Source organism: Oncorhynchus keta, chromosome 34 (assembly GCF_023373465.1).
Source record: "Oncorhynchus keta strain PuntledgeMale-10-30-2019 chromosome 34, Oket_V2, whole genome shotgun sequence".
NCBI classification, from domain to species: Eukaryota; Metazoa; Chordata; class Actinopteri; order Salmoniformes; family Salmonidae; genus Oncorhynchus; species Oncorhynchus keta.
The window spans coordinates 66,398,983-66,414,616 of NC_068454.1; the positions used below are offsets into that span (position 1 = coordinate 66,398,983).

Consider the following 15,634-nt stretch of genomic DNA (forward strand, 5'->3'; position numbering starts at 1 on the left):
ATTCAGACACTAATATAAACAGCAGTCTGTGAGGAAGAGGGAGGGTTCAGACACTAATTTAAACAGCAGTCTGTGAGGAAGAGGGAGGGTCCAGACACTAATTTAAACAGCAGTCTGTGAGGAAGAGGGGGGTTCAGACACTAATATAAACAGCAGTCTGTGAGGAAGAGGGAGGGTTCAGACACTAATATAAACAGCAGTCTGTGAGGAAGAGGGAGGGTTCAGACACTAATATAAACAGCAGTCTGTAAGGAAGAGGGAGGTTCAGACACTAATATAAACAGCAGTCTGTGAGGAAGAGGGAGGGTTCAGACACTAATGTAAACAGCAGTCTGTGAGGAAGAGGGAGGGTTCAGACACTAATATAAACAGCAGTCTGTGAGGAAGAGGGAGGGTTCAGACACTAATTTAAACAGCAGTCTGTGAGGAAAAGGGGGGAGGATTCAGACACTAATATAAACAGCAGTCTGTGAGGAAAGGGGGGAGGATTCAGACACTAATATAAACAGCAGTCTGTGAGGAAGAGGGGGAGGATTCAGACACTAATATAAACAGCAGTCTGTGAGGAAGAGGGAGGATTCAGACACTAATATAAACAGCAGTCTGTGAGGAAGAGGGAGGTTCAGACACTAATATAAACAGCAGTCTGTGAGGAAGAGGGAGGGTTCAGACACTAATATAAACAGCAGCCTGTGAGGAAGAGGGAGGGTTCAGACACTAATATAAACAGCAGTCTGTGAGGAAGAGGGAGGGTTCAGACACTGATATAAACAGCAGTCTGTGAGGAAGAGGGAGGGTTCAGACACTAATATAAACAGCAGTCTGTGAGGAAGAGGAGGTTCAGACACTAATATAAACAGCAGTCTGTGAGGAAGAGGGAGGGTTCAGACAATAATATAAACAGCAGTCTGTGAGGAAGAGGGGGGGGTTCAGACACTAATATAAACAGCAGTCTGTGAGGAAGAGGGAGGGTTCAGACACTAATATAAAGCAGTCTGTGAGGAAGAGGGAGGATTCAGACACTAATATAAACAGCAGTCTGTGAGGAAGAGGGAGGGTTCAGACACTAATATAAACAGCAGTCTGTGAGGAAGATTGGAGGGTTCAGACAATAATATAAACAGCAGTCTGTGAGGAAGAGGGAGACGTTCTCAGACACTAATATAAACAGCAGTCTGTGAGGAAGAGGGAGGTTCAGACACTAATATAAACAGCAGTCTGTGAGGAAGAGGGAGGGTTCAGACACTAATATAAACAGCAGTCTGTGAGGAAGAGGGAGGGTTCAGACAATAATATAAACAGCAGTCTGTGAGGAAGAGGGAGGGTTCAGACACTAATATAAACAGCAGTCTGTGAGGAAGAGGGAGGGTTCAGACACTAATATAAACAGCAGTCTGTGAGGAAGAGGGAGGGTTCAGACAATAATATAAACAGCAGTCTGTGAGGAAGAGGGAGGGTTCAGACACTAATATAAACAGCAGTCTGTGAGGAAGAGGGAGGGTTCAGACAATAATATAAACAGCAGTCTGTGAGGAAGAGGGAGGGTTCAGACACTAATATAAACAGCAGTCTGTGAGGAAGAGGGAGGGTTCAGACACTAATATAAACAGCAGTCTGTGAGGAAGAGGGAGGGTTCAGACAATAATATAAACAGCAGTCTGTGAGGAAGAGGGAGGATTCAGACACTAATATAAACAGCAGTCTGTGAGGAAATTATGGAAGGAGATCCGAGAAGCAGAAAGTCATTTTATGACACTGATGACACGTCATTATTATTCTACGGGAGCGACGCACTGAAGTACACCCTGATGCATGAGACGCCCGAGATGCAGATATTATTATTAATGACTATCACGTTACTAAACCAACTGAATATCACTGTGAGTCAAAATTTCAGAACCAACATAATTAAACGTGGATTATGAGGAGTGGTCAACAACAGATCTATTACGTCCAATGTTCACTTGAAAAGGTGGGCAAAAACATTCCAGGAATTATAGCTGCAGCAATGTTACCAGTCATAACACATCAAATCTCTATGAGATAACGTCAACACATGCAGTATCCACAGCTCTTTAAAGCCCATTCATGTGTATGTTGTGTATTCTTTAGCAGTGGGCTCAGATTAATGCCAATCTGGATGTCCCTCATCAGACTGCCCTCTTTACTGAGACTCTGCTCTCTCTGAGGCCCATATATCCATGTTCCACTCTAAATAGGTCAGAACTAAATTGAACAGCTCCAGCTTCCTACCCACACGGGACTCTCTCTGTCACAGCTTTAATGTCCCTTTCCAATTCCACACAACACTTCCTAGGGCTCATAACGACATCTTGGAACACTTATACACAACTTTAATTCAAGTTGAAGGCAATCAATTCATTTGAAGAAAAACATTCACATTGCAAACTCATTTCCTCAACTCCAGAGACTACAAACATATTCTCAGTATAGCCTAAAGATGATTAAGACATACAATCTCCTCAGACACTTTTGGGAAAAGATCCACATCTGAGGATCGATTCAAAGCGGTTGAGTCATATTGCTATAGTACCATTCTCAGAACCCATAAGGCAATCTCGCGCTAGGTAGTTTGCTTGCTCAAATGATTCTGTATGAATGTCCATCACAAGAGACTATGCCGGGTGGACCTACCTCAAATTCAAACTTGGAGCTCCCAAAATTGGTCCTCTGTTTCTGCCAGAAGTTGTCTGGTTTGATGATGAGGGCGACGTGGATGCAGGAAGGGAAGGATTCCTGCAGGATCTTCAGCAGAGGCTTGATGCTGTCCCACTTAGAGCCTCGCATGTCAACGATGACCGTGAAGCCATGTCTGCTCACCTCCTCACTGAGACAAACCAAGACAACAACCACAAGTAGCCATGAAATTCACAAATCACCACTCAAATATTTTGTTTTACTTCCATGACAAAAAACTATTGCAAATATTCAAATGAAAATGAAATGGGTGGTGAAAATGTATTTCACCAGGTGCCTCAGAAAAAATTTTACGTTGAGATGTTCAATGACTCGCTTACCAAAAGTGTCCCGCTGCAAAAGCACCATAAAAGGATATCCCCAGTGTTTAAGGCTTAACCTGAGTGTCTCACAGCGCAGAAGGAGGCCTTGTGCTCTGAACTAAATCACTATGACTTCACTCTCTGAAAAGACCAGCCCAGCCGTCTCCCAGAGAGAAACCATAAGAAAACAGTGTGAGAAAACGAGTGAACCAGAGAGAGAGCCAAATACAAAGTGAGAGAGAGATAAAGTGAGAGCGAGAGTTTGTTTCTGTGTATAAAAGAGAGTGTAAAACTGCCCTCCCGCTGAGTGGACCGTTCCACTAGCAACTCTGCAAGCCAACCGCCCACGCCTCCCACGTCCTAGTCCAGGCCGACGCCCCTTCTCTCCGGATGCAGCCCGCACCAGATCCCCTACACTGTTTTCCTAACCACTAGTCAGCCTCTAGGCTAGTATCCAATAACACTGAAAACAGACAGAGAAGAGGAGAAGCTTGCCTGCAGCTAAACAGCACAGAGAGAGAGAGCGAATAGGAGATGACCTGAGAATATCTATCTGCAGTTAGTTATTAGTAAGTGACCCACTCCACTGTGCTCTCCTCTGCTCTGCTCTGCTTGCCTGGCGTCATCAGCCCCTACAGAGAGAGGCCCAGGGGGAGTCTAACCTACATACAGCCCTGGACTGCACTGCACTACACTACAAACACGCACGCACGCACGCGCACACACACACACGCATACAGACAGACACATGCAAGCGCATACAGAAACACACACATACTGTATACTGAGTAAACTATATCAACAGTCAGTGGTAACGGTACTGCACCAGGCTGAGGGCTGGAGTATAATATTCCCTCTAAAGCTGCACAGAGAGGTGGCTGCTTAAAGGGAAGAGTCTATTTCAAATAAAGCAGAGAGGGAAATCAGTTGGGCAGTAGTTGAATTTGAAAACACACAGTGATTCACAGGTGGTAGTCTGGGGAGGGTTGCCTCGTTCACGCTGGACTCCAATTTGACACATTATCCAACTTTCAGAGTTAACTTTGCAGTGTTATGTGTGTGTGTGTGTGTGTGTGTGTGTGTGTGTGTGTGTGTGTGTGTGTGTGTGTGTGTGTGTGTGTGTGTGTGTGTGTGTGTGTGTGTGTGTGTGTGTGTGTGTGTGTGTGTGTGTGTGTGTGTGTGTGTGTGTGTGTAGTGCAGGGAAAGGAGGCCGGGCTGGGTTCAACAGTGTGTTCAGTTATTTATGTATAAGAAACAGTACCTGGGGATACCAGCGAGGTAGGCTATGAGTCTGCGGAGGTCCTCTGTTCGTATTCTGTCATGGTTACTCCTGGCTGGGAAGGTAAGGACAGGACCCCCACGTTTATCTCGCCCACCTGGGGAACACATGAACCAGGACCATGAGAAACACACAACAACAGATAACCACTAAACAGGGATTTACAAATCCTGCTAGTTGTCCTCACCTTTTACAGTATAATGGACTCTTATCGTACCTTTTACAGTATAATGGACTCTTATCGTAATACCGGCAACTGAAGAATGCATTACTATTTTACAATAATAGGAGTACTTTGAGGTAAAATCACTCATCATATTTATAGCTGTTTACAGCATACATATTGCAAAAATCACGGAAGCTGGAGACTCATATCTCCCTCACTAACTTTAAGTACCAGCTGTCAGAGCAGCACACAGATCACTGCACCTGTACATAGCCTATCTGTAAATAACCCATCCAACTACCTCATCCCCATACTGGTATTTTTTTTAATGTATTTTGTTTGCTCCTTTGCACCCCAGTATTTCTACTTGCACATTCATCTTCTGCACATATATCTCTACAGTGTTTAATTGCTAAATTGTAATTATTTCATCACTATGGCCTATTTATTGCCTTACCTCCCTTATCTTATCTCATTTGCACACACTGTATATAGACTTTTTCTATTGTGTTATTGACTGTACGTTTGTTTATTCCATGTGTAACTCTGTGTTGTTGTTTGGGTCGCACTGCTTTGCTTTATCTTGGCCAGGTCGCAGTTGTAAATGAGAACGTGTTCTCAAATAGCCTACCTAGTTAAATAAAGGTGAAATTAAAATACAATTAAAATAAAAATACTTTATAGCTTTTAGTTGGAGGCAAGACTGCTTGCCACCACTAATAAGAACAACCACTAATAAGAACAAAAATAGACCATAGAAGTTATGAGTCTTGACATGACTAAGTCATGTCAGCAGTAAGTCACAGCAGGTCAGGGTCATGGCACGGTTCACACAGACAGCTCCACTCACAGCTTAGCTGAAGCTACATCTCCCTGCAGAGGAAGCCTTGCCTGCCTGATGTTTCCCTGTGTTGTGTTGTAGGCTGTTGTTCCCACCATAATGTGCTGCCTATTCCCAGTGCTCTGTAGTAAATGCAGAGCTGCAGTGAATCATGTGAGGCCGTTTGTGTGTGTGTGTGTGTGTGTGTGTGTGTGTGTGTGTGTGTGTGTGTGTGTGTGTGTGTGTGTGTGTGTGTGTGTGTGTGTGTGTGTGTGTGTGTGTGTGTGTGTGTGTGTGTGTGTGTGTGTGTGTGTGTGTGTGTGTGTGTGTGTGTGTCTACAGACCATATAGAATGGTAAACACCATGGATCAGAGACATCGTGTTTCTCACCTGATATGAAGGCAACCTTTTCTTTAAGGATGGGCAGAACGTCTATGGCCTTCATCTCCTCATTTCGATGAAACCCTGAAATAAACAGGGAAATGCAGTCAGTCAGAACAGTAAATCAGACCATCAAGGTTCAGTTCTGTACATACTGAAGTTCACTTGATAACATGATATCAGTCAATCAGTCATGTTCTCATCACTACTAATACACAACCTGGGTTAGGACTGAAAAGGTTCAGAGCCACAGAGTGTACCAGTCAGAGTGTTCCAGTCTGTTAAAAATCACTCTCTATAGGTGACCCAGTTCTAGCAGCGGAACCCTGACATGAGATAAAATCAGCCATCTCTTTGTCATTACAACCCTATGACAGGTTGAACTCTTGAGAAGGCCTAATAAGAGTTCAGAATGGTGACAACCACTACTAAGAACAAAAATAGATCATAGAAGTTAAATCAGGTTAAATCCTTATTGTACAACCAAGCAGTCAAAGAGACACAGTAGTGACTAGATAGATAGCTTCATAGCTATAGCGCTGTACTCTGGTCTTAACTCATATCCTCACCTACTCACCAGATGGCTTACACTCAATATAGAGAGCCCCCCCCCCACACACACACACCTTTACATTGTGTCATCATAGCACAGCCTGTAGATAAGACCTGAGTAGATCCTGTAGTCATACAGTGTAGTACGAGTAGGTTGATGTCTACTGCACTGACTAGAGCTGCAGCTTACTGTGTTAGACCTGGTAGAGAAGCAGCTTACTGTGTTAGACCTGGTAGAGCAGCAGCTTACTGTGTTAGACCTGGTAGAGCAGCAGCTTTCTGTGTTAGACCTGGTGGAGAAGCAGCTTACTGTGTTAGACCTGGTAGAGCAGCAGCTTTCTGTGTTAGACCTGGTAGAGCAGCAGCTTACTGTGTTAGACCTGGTAGAGCAGCAGTTTACTGTGTTAGACCTGGTAGAGCAGCAGCTTACTGTGTTAGACCTGGTAGAGAAGCAGCGTACTGTGTTAGACCTGGTAGAGAAGCAGCTTACTGTGTTAGACCTGGTAGAGCAGCAGTTTACTGTGTTAGACCTGGTAGAGCAGCAATTTACTGTGTTAGACCTGGTAGAGCAGCAATTTACTGTGTAGACCTGGTAGAGCAGCAATTTACTGTGTAGACCTGGTAGAGCAGCAGCTTACTGTGTTAGACCTGGTAGAGCTGCAGCTTACTGTGTTAGACCTGGTAGAGCAGCAGCTTACTGTGTTAGACCTGGTAGAGCAGCAGCTTACTGTGTTAGACCTGGTAGAGCAGCAGCTTACTGTGTTAGACCTGGTAGGGCTGCAGCTTACTGTGTTAGACCTGGTAGGGCTGCAGCTTACTGTGTTAGACCGGGTAGAGCAGCAGTTTACTGTGTTAGACGTGGTAGAGCTGCAGTTTACTGTGTTAGACCTGGTAGGGCTGCAGCTTACTGTGTTAGACCTGGTAGAGCAGCAGTTTCCTTAACTACTAAACGGGAGAGAGGAAACAGAAACAGAGAGAGGAAGAGAGAAAGAGCGAGTGAGAGAGAAAGAGAGCGCGAGCAAGAGAGGGAAAGAGAGAGAGCGAGGGAGGGGTCTATTTCAAATAAAGCAGAGAGGGCAATCACAGTTGGGGAGGAGTCGAATTTGAAAACACACAACGATACACAGGTGGTAGTCTGGGGAGGGTTGCCTCGTTCACGCTGGACTCCAATAGAATGTGACACGGAGGAGAGTCAACAAGCTGGTTTTCATTACCCAACTTTCAGAGTTAATAGTGTGTGTGTGTGTGTGTGTGTGTGTGTGTGTGTGTGTGTGTGTGTGTGTGTGTGTGTGTGTGTGTGTGTGTGTGTGTGTGTGTGTGTGTGTGTGTGTGTGTGTGTGTGTGTGTGTGTGTGTGTGTGTAGTGCAGGGTAAGGAAAGGAAGCTCTGAGGCCTATGCTCTGACTCTGAATATTTTATAGACATGCTAATAGGCAGTAGCTAGGCTTTATCTCCTGCAAACCTGCAACGTAATATATTTCCCACTCACTGTTCCACCCCATGGGAAGAACTGGTTTGTGTCCCAAATGGCACACTATTCTACATGGGGTCTGGTCAAAAGTAGTGCAATAAATAGGGGATAGGGACGCATTTTGGATGCAGTCATGGTCATATTATCATATCAAATCACTCCTCGTAGTCTCAAACTGCAGTCCCCTGTCCCCAACCCACTTTGTCACAGCTCAATGGATTTGTTGCTGTTGGAATTATCCAAAATGGATTATTCTTTTGACTGTAACACAAAATCCGATTTTCACAAGGCTTTGCATGATATGATTAATAGCATCCTATCAAAAAAGATGGCAGACTCAATAGTTGTGATTGCCGATTAAAAGTATTAGTTCATTCTGAGATGAGGTTAAAACAGTTGCCAGAGACGGACAGAAAAGAGTATGAAATAAAGTTTGTCAATCACTCCACCTTGATATTGTATTAACAATCACTCAGTGTGCTGCCGTGTGCCCTTTGAAAACATAGAATCGGCTTCATACAATTTTATTCTGTGCCTCGCTGGAGAGAAAATGTACCTGTTTAAACGGGAATGGGTGAGGCCAGGGGAAGGTCCTTTTAGGATGCCGCTCTCATCATTCTGTAAGATCTGTTCTTGAGGTAACATGTAGTACAGAGTACTGCAGTTTATACTCAGATGCGTTCGTTTCTGGGCGTTTTGCCCCGTGTTTGAGGCACGTTTGCCTTTGTGGGCTAATGAGTTGATTTAATCTATTGCTATTGGCCAAATTCGTTATGTATTAAGGAAGACGGTGGGTTAACTGCCTCGTTCAGGGGCAGAAGGACAGATTTTCACCTTGTCAGCTCGGGGGATCCAATCTTGCAACCTTACAGTTAACTAGTCCAACGCAATAACGACCTACCTCTCTCTCGTTGCACTCCACAAGGAGACTGCCTGTTACGTGAATGCAGTAAGCCAAGGTAAGTTGCTAGCAAGCATTAAACTTATCTTATAAAAAACAATCAATCATAATCACTAGTTAACTACACATATTACTAGATATTACTAGATATTATCTAGTGTGTCCTGCGTTGCATATAATCTGACTGTGCATACAAGCATACAGGTATCTGAGTGAGCGGTGGTCGGCAGAAGCAGACGCGTAAACATTCATTCAAACAGCGCTTTTGTGCATTTTGCCAGCAGCTCTTCGTTGTGCGTCAAGCATTGCGCTGTTTATGACTACAAGCCTATCAAATCCCGAGATGAGGCTGGTGTAACCGAAGTGAAATGGTTAGCTAGTTAGCCAGTTAGCGCGCGCTAATAGCGTTTCAAACGTCACTCGCTCCAAGCCTTCTAGTAGTTGTTCCCCTTGCTCTGCATGGGGAACGCTGCTTTGATGGTGGCTGTTGTCTTTATGTTGCTGGTTCGAGCCCAGGGATGAGCGAGGAGAGGGACAGAAGCTATACTGTTACACTGGCAATACTAAAGTGCCTATAAGAACATCCAATAGTCAAAGGTTAATGAAATACAAATGGTATAGAGGGAAATAGTCCTATAATTCCTATAATAACTACAACCTAAAACCTCTTACTTTGGAATATTGAAGTCTCATGTTAAAAGGAACCACCAGCTTTCATATGTTCTCATGTTCTGAGCAAGGATCTGAAATGTTAGCTTTTTTACATGGCACATATTGCACTTTTACTTTCTTCTCAAACACTTTGTTTTTGCATTATTTAAACCAAATTGAACATGTTTCATTATTTACTTGAGGCTAAATTGATTTTATTGATGCATTATATTATGTTAAAATAAGTGTTCATTCAGTATTGTTGTAATTGTCATTACAACAATACAACAATAATATTGTCAAATAAATAAATAAAAATCGGCCGATTAATGTGGCTTTTTTGGTCCTCCAATAATCGGTGTCGGCGTCGAAAAATCATAATCGGTCGACCTCTCGTTTAAATATTTGATGCCAATAACATCGAGCGGGGAAGTCTGAGTGAGTCGTGCTCAGGGAGAGGAGAGGCCAATCGATACAACATGGCTACTTCGATATTGATTCTATTCCACATCTGACCCAGTCAGCAGTAGTCAGGCCTGACTGGACGTCATAACACATTATGTCATTACGGGAGATTGCAGAGCAGTGCTGGGCCCTAAAGAGGATAATATATTGCTTCAGGCAACCAGCTGGGACAGGGACAGCTTCGAGAGGGACAGGGGAGGTAAAATGCTTCTATAATAGTTCTATTGTACTAGCGTGTCTGTGTGTACCCTCATCCAGAGAGCAGACACCATAGGTGGGTGAACTTCAGGGCTGTGTGTGTGTGTGTGTGTGTGTGTGTGTGTGTGTGTGTGTGTGTGTGTGTGTGTGTGTGTGTGTGTGTGTGTGTGTGTGTGTGTGTGTGTGTGTGTGTGTGTGTGTGTGTGTGTGTGTGTGTGTGTGTGTGTGCGCGCATGGATGCCTGCATGCATGCCTGCACGTCTGTGTGTATCTGTGTGCATGTGTGTACTCACCCCCATGCCTCATTCCAGTCATGTTCAGAATCAAACTAAGGAGAGGTGTGAGCATGACAACAATACCACCATAGCTGTTCAGCTGTCTCCCTCCCTCCCCCCTCCTTATCGTCCAACTCCCTTTCATGATCTGGCACACGTATGTCAGCCCAGTCTAAACATTCCTGCAGCAGCATGTGGGAGTGTCGATGTGTGTGTGGGTGTGTGTGTGTGTGTGTGGTACAGTAACACAGGGCATGGGCCCCACTGGAAACACAACTCCTCTGTTTCCAGTCAAGTGTGCCCACATCCCCCCTTTCTCTCTCTCTCTCTTTGGTGTTTTTATGTAACAGCCTGATAATGGCCCACATCCAACACTGATCTCCACTGCACTGCTAGAGGCACCGAGAAGGGTCAACACACACACACACACACACACACACACACACACACACACACACACACACACACACACACACACACACACACACACACACACACACACACACACACACACACACACACACACACGCACACACGCACACACGCACACACACACCTAGAAGTACAGATCAGGGTCAGCAGGGAGAGGCAGAGTCCCACTATGTTTTCAGTCTCAGACAATGCTCTGTCTAGAAGGCTAGAAGGCAGGCCAGACACACCTTGTTAGTGGTTGTAGTGTGTTTCTCATGCTGGTTCCTGTGTTATCCAGGTGGCCAGAAGTAACCGTGAATATGAACAGAGGCCCTCCGCAGACTCAAAGCCTACCTCGCTGGCATCCCCAGGTTCACACACACACGCACACACACACACACAGTGCTCTGCACGCAGTGTGGTGCAATAAGTAACTTCTGAACCAGAACATGTAGAATCATCAAATTAGGCCAAGCAATTGAAGCATATGAGCTCATATAGGATTTTCACTGCTAGGCCTACATGTTCAGCCTGTTTTACATGAGTACAAACACATGAGTACAAACACCAATCACCAATATAGTAATTGGTGAACAATCATTATAACCCAGGCAGCACCACACAGCCTTCATTTACAAGTCTGCCAAGCATGAAATGAAGGTTGTCAATCACTCATCCTTGATAATGCATTAATAATGAGGGTAATCCATTCTACTCACTCAGCGTGCTGTCGGGTGCCCTTTGAAAACAAACAGCATAAAAACTACTTTCTATAATATAGTCCTACTACTGTAGTGCCTCGCTGGAGAGAAGGAAACACTGCTTGTGCTATCAAATCAAACTTTATTTGTCACATGCGCCGAATACAACATGTGTAGACCTTACCGTGAAATGCTTACTTACAAGCCCTTAACCAACAACGCAGTTCAAGAAAGAGTTAAGAAAATATTTACCAAATAAACTAAAGTAAAAAATAATACAAAGTAACACAATGAAATAACAATAAGGCTATATACAGGGGGTAATGGTACCGAGTCAATGGGTAGGTGGTACAGGTTAGTCGAGGTAAAGTGACGATGCGTAGATAATAAACAGCGAGTAGCAGCAGTGTACAAAATAAGTAGTCTTAAGGCTTGGTGGTAGAAGCTGTTAAGGGGCAGAAAAAAGTATGACTAGGGTGACTGGAGTCGCTGACAATTTTTTGGGCTTTCCTCTGACACCGCCTGTTAAATAGGTCCTGGATGGCAGGAAGCTTGGCTCCAGTGATGTTCTGGGCCGTACTCACTACCCTCTGTAGCGCAGTCAGCTGCCAAGCAGTTGCCATACCAGGCGGGGATGCAATCAGATCAGAAATATTCTGTTCAAACAATGTCAAGAACAACTTAATCAAATGACTTATTCGTGGAGCCTGATCTTCTTCAGGAGATGGCGGATGCTGCATCATACTGACATCAACCATTCATTGGCAGGAAATAAATGGCTCAACAGAACCATGATGGTGATGACAGGGAGGCGGTGCAGCATTTGAAGCTGTCGATGTGTTGCCTTACAATAGATGATGTATCACAATGCACACACAATGTTCACTTGAGTTATGACGTTGGCTGATGTAGGTAATAACAGTGTGGTCCTCAAGTCACTAAGCGTCATGTGAGGCAGGTAAATCGTGACTTGAGTCATGGTTTGAAGGGTATACGTTCCTTCCTTTGTCTCAGCTTGGGTTTATTCCACCCACCCCCACATCGCAGAAGTGGAAGTATTGCACAAGCCGGAAAAATATGCTAGCGGATTCTGGGTACATCGTCATGTAAACCAATAGTGCGCCCTCCCTCCCGTAGGTGGAATTACAATGTAAATTATGAGGGAGCAGAAGGAGTGCCATTGTCAACAGATTTACTGAATGAATAAAACAAAAATCCTTATGGCCACACAGTCTGATGAAAACAGCACTGTGCAGAATACAGACACACTCCACCAATACCTCGGCATCCTGTCTACAAGTTCCACTATATCTGTTTTATTATGTGGGTATATATCACTTTGGGAGCTCTTGGAGAAATTGAAAAAGTAGAACTCTCACACCAACAGTATGACCGGGTGTATGGACAAATGGAACAACAGTAGATTGAACAGGAAATAAACTCCACCACTCCCGCTCTTTGAGAAAACATGCATAAATAAAATATGAATTTAGAGAGGTTTTGGACCCACAGCACTGCGTATGCTACTACACTAAATTGTCCATGTCTGCCTCCCAAATGGCAACCCATTCCCTTCATAATGCACTACTTTTGACCCTCAGAACGGGAAGTTGCCCTGTGCTGTGCCTGGTCTGATCTACCGAGGCAAACGTAGAGCCAGGCCAGCAGCTCTCTCTAGTCTAAAGCCTATAGCCTCACAGTAACCTCTCTCTCTCACCAGTTACCAGGCAGGGTGTAAGGAAAGTATGTCAATCCCCTCTTCAGTCCTTTTAACAGCACTTTACTTACAAGGACCACAGATAGACAGCAAGACCAGCTGCTTCACATGGTCTGTCCCCAAATGGCAACCTATCTCCTTCATAGTGCACTACTTTGACCAGGGACCTTGCAGTGCACTATATAGGGAATAGGGTGCCATTTCGGCCAGAGACTTTTAGCCTCTCAGAGGACTGACCTCCACACCAGTGTGTTAGTACACAAGTCCTCACTCTCCCCAGTCAGTCGTGTTCATCATAGTGCTCGGCCCCGATTAGGACTTTTTGTGGACGACCTTTGTGGATGACCTATGCTGCTACAAGTAGCAAAAGGGTTTAAGTAAGTAAGTAGCTTGAAAAAGCCAAGCACAGGACAAGTAATCCAAGCCCTGGTACAAATGTATGGGGAGGATTTCTGATGGGGCAAATCAGACCCAGTGTTGCTGGCCACAGCCACAAGACCAGGATATAGAGCTTGTTTGTTTCCCAAATGGCACCCTATTCCCTACATAGTGCACATTGTTGACCAGAGCCATGTAAACGAGTGCACTGTATAAGAAATAGGCTGCAATTTAGGATGCAAAGAAAGCCATGGCTGGGGCTGTGATGGGAGCCATTCTTCACAGCTGTGTGATGTGATCATCTCAGCTTGACTGGAGCGCTTCAAATCCAGAGGAAGTGTGGGTGTTTCTCTCACCCTGCAGCTCCAGTCACAGAGGCCTCAGACACTCTAATCTCATTTGGATAGAGAGGGAAACTTTGCCTGTATACTGTGTGCTTTGGCCTGGCTCTGCTCTGCGCAGCACCGACACCCTTTTTCTGGGGGTTTAAGTATAGCATTTCCTCTGAGGTAACGATGTGCCACTTTCTTTTGCCAGTTTTTGAGACCCTAAATAACCAGAAGGCAGAACAGAAACAGGACACAGTCCTGAGTGACCAGGTCTCTCAACGCAACAGAATGTGTCAATGCTGTTTTCTGATCAGGTAAATAGCAGACCTGGGTTGAACATTTTAATTTAATTAATTGTATATTATATTTTAGGTGCACTTGATTGAGCTTGCCAGACACGCTGGGTGGGCACTGGGCAGAGTTTGCATTTATGGTGAAACCTGATGTATATAAAGTGATACATTCTTAAATCCAGGTGTCCATGCTGTGCTTTCTGAAGTGTTGGACCCGTCATAGACGATTAAAGAACAATTACATGGTGCTGTTGATAATGTTGTTTTTCCATCTCTCCAGTGTGACAACCTACACTATAATAACAACAGTCTCCTGTTCCATTAGTACCAGGGGGAGCGATGAGACCACAAACAATTAAAGAGCTGTACAACCTTCACAGTCAGTTAGAAGAGACCCAGCATTTCCCAGTTCAACAATGTCACAATCTCTTTCATTGTGCTGTTGCAGCTTCTTTAAAACAATGTTACTAAATGAAAAACACTAGGCTAGGCTTCTTCAATACTGTGTTGTACTACGTATAGATATTCACAGCTGTGTTCTTATCGTTTTTTATTAAAACACCACTCTGCCATATAAAATATAATTGAAATCAGTATGTTAATGTAGTTTTCCATGCATCACCCCAAAAAGCCTATAAACTAGTGAAATTACTCTTTTCTCCCTACCTGCTTTAAAATGTAGCGTTGTGGCCATCTGTCGACTGATCCCTCTCTTACACAGACACTTCCAATACTCACTTTGTTTATTTTACTGCACCCTCTCCCTCTATCGCCCGGGGTATTGTTAACTTTACCATTGGCCTCTCCATGGGCAACCCTCTCTACGTTGTGTGTTCACCATTTGATCCATCCCTCTATATCTCTTCTATGAGCCTGGTTCACAAATCACAAGCGCAATCCAAAGACAATGTGTTATAGTGAACACTAAGCTATAGTCTCTATAAGCTATAGTCACAGCCAGAAGAGGACTGGCCACCCCTCATAACCTGGTTCCTCTCTAGGTTTCTTCCTAGGTTCTGGCCTTTCTAGGGAGTTTTTTCTAGCCACCGTGCTTCTACACCTGCATTGCTTGCTGTTTGGGGTTTAGGCTGGGTTTATGTACAGCACTTTGAGATATCAGCTGATGTAAGAAGGGCTTTATAAATACATTTGATTTGATTTAGTCTACAGGCTAACACTTGGCCTGTACAGAACGCAGAATGTTGCATGTGTCCGTTCTCCATTCTATATAGGGCAAGGCCAATACTAGATTATACCTTACTTCTGTTCACCCATCTTCTCTAGTATCCCACCTCCACCTGACAACAAGCCCTCTCAGAGGAGTGTTATGATGAGACAGAGACAGGCCAAGGTGATATGGGACAGACAGGAGACCAGGGTACTGTCCCAAATTGCACCCTATTCCCTATAAAGTACACTACTTTTGACCAGGGCCCATAGGGAATAGGGTGCCATTTGGGATGCAGGCCAAGGCTCTAATGAGAAGCCTCCGGAAGAAGAACTGACAGGTTGAGATGGTGGAGATTTAAAGTAGAAGCTGATCTCATTCCGTAGCTCTCTCTCAGCTATCTTCATGACAAATGGCCTTCATTTTCTCCTGTCCCCTCGGAGGAAGGAGCCAGGGGC

The 15,634-nt window shown here is 44.5% G+C and overlaps 1 protein-coding gene across 4 annotated transcripts in view; it reads right to left on the reverse strand.

Moving 5' to 3' along the window:
* Positions 1-15,634, reverse strand: part of LOC118367629 (triple functional domain protein-like) — a 146,554-nt gene that overhangs the window by 92,660 nt on the left and 38,260 nt on the right. For 3 of the 4 annotated variants that reach the window (XM_052494470.1, XM_052494471.1, XM_052494473.1), the window contains 3 exons: positions 5,677-5,751; positions 4,282-4,396; positions 2,656-2,848 (listed from right to left, as the gene is read on the reverse strand). In XM_052494470.1, the coding sequence (XP_052350430.1) occupies positions 2,656-2,848; positions 4,282-4,396; positions 5,677-5,751 (383 nt within the window). Of the gene's footprint in view, positions 1-2,655; positions 2,849-3,038; positions 3,327-4,281; positions 4,397-5,676; positions 5,752-15,634 lie in introns of those variants that run through there. The other variant, XM_052494472.1, reaches the window with a different exon arrangement.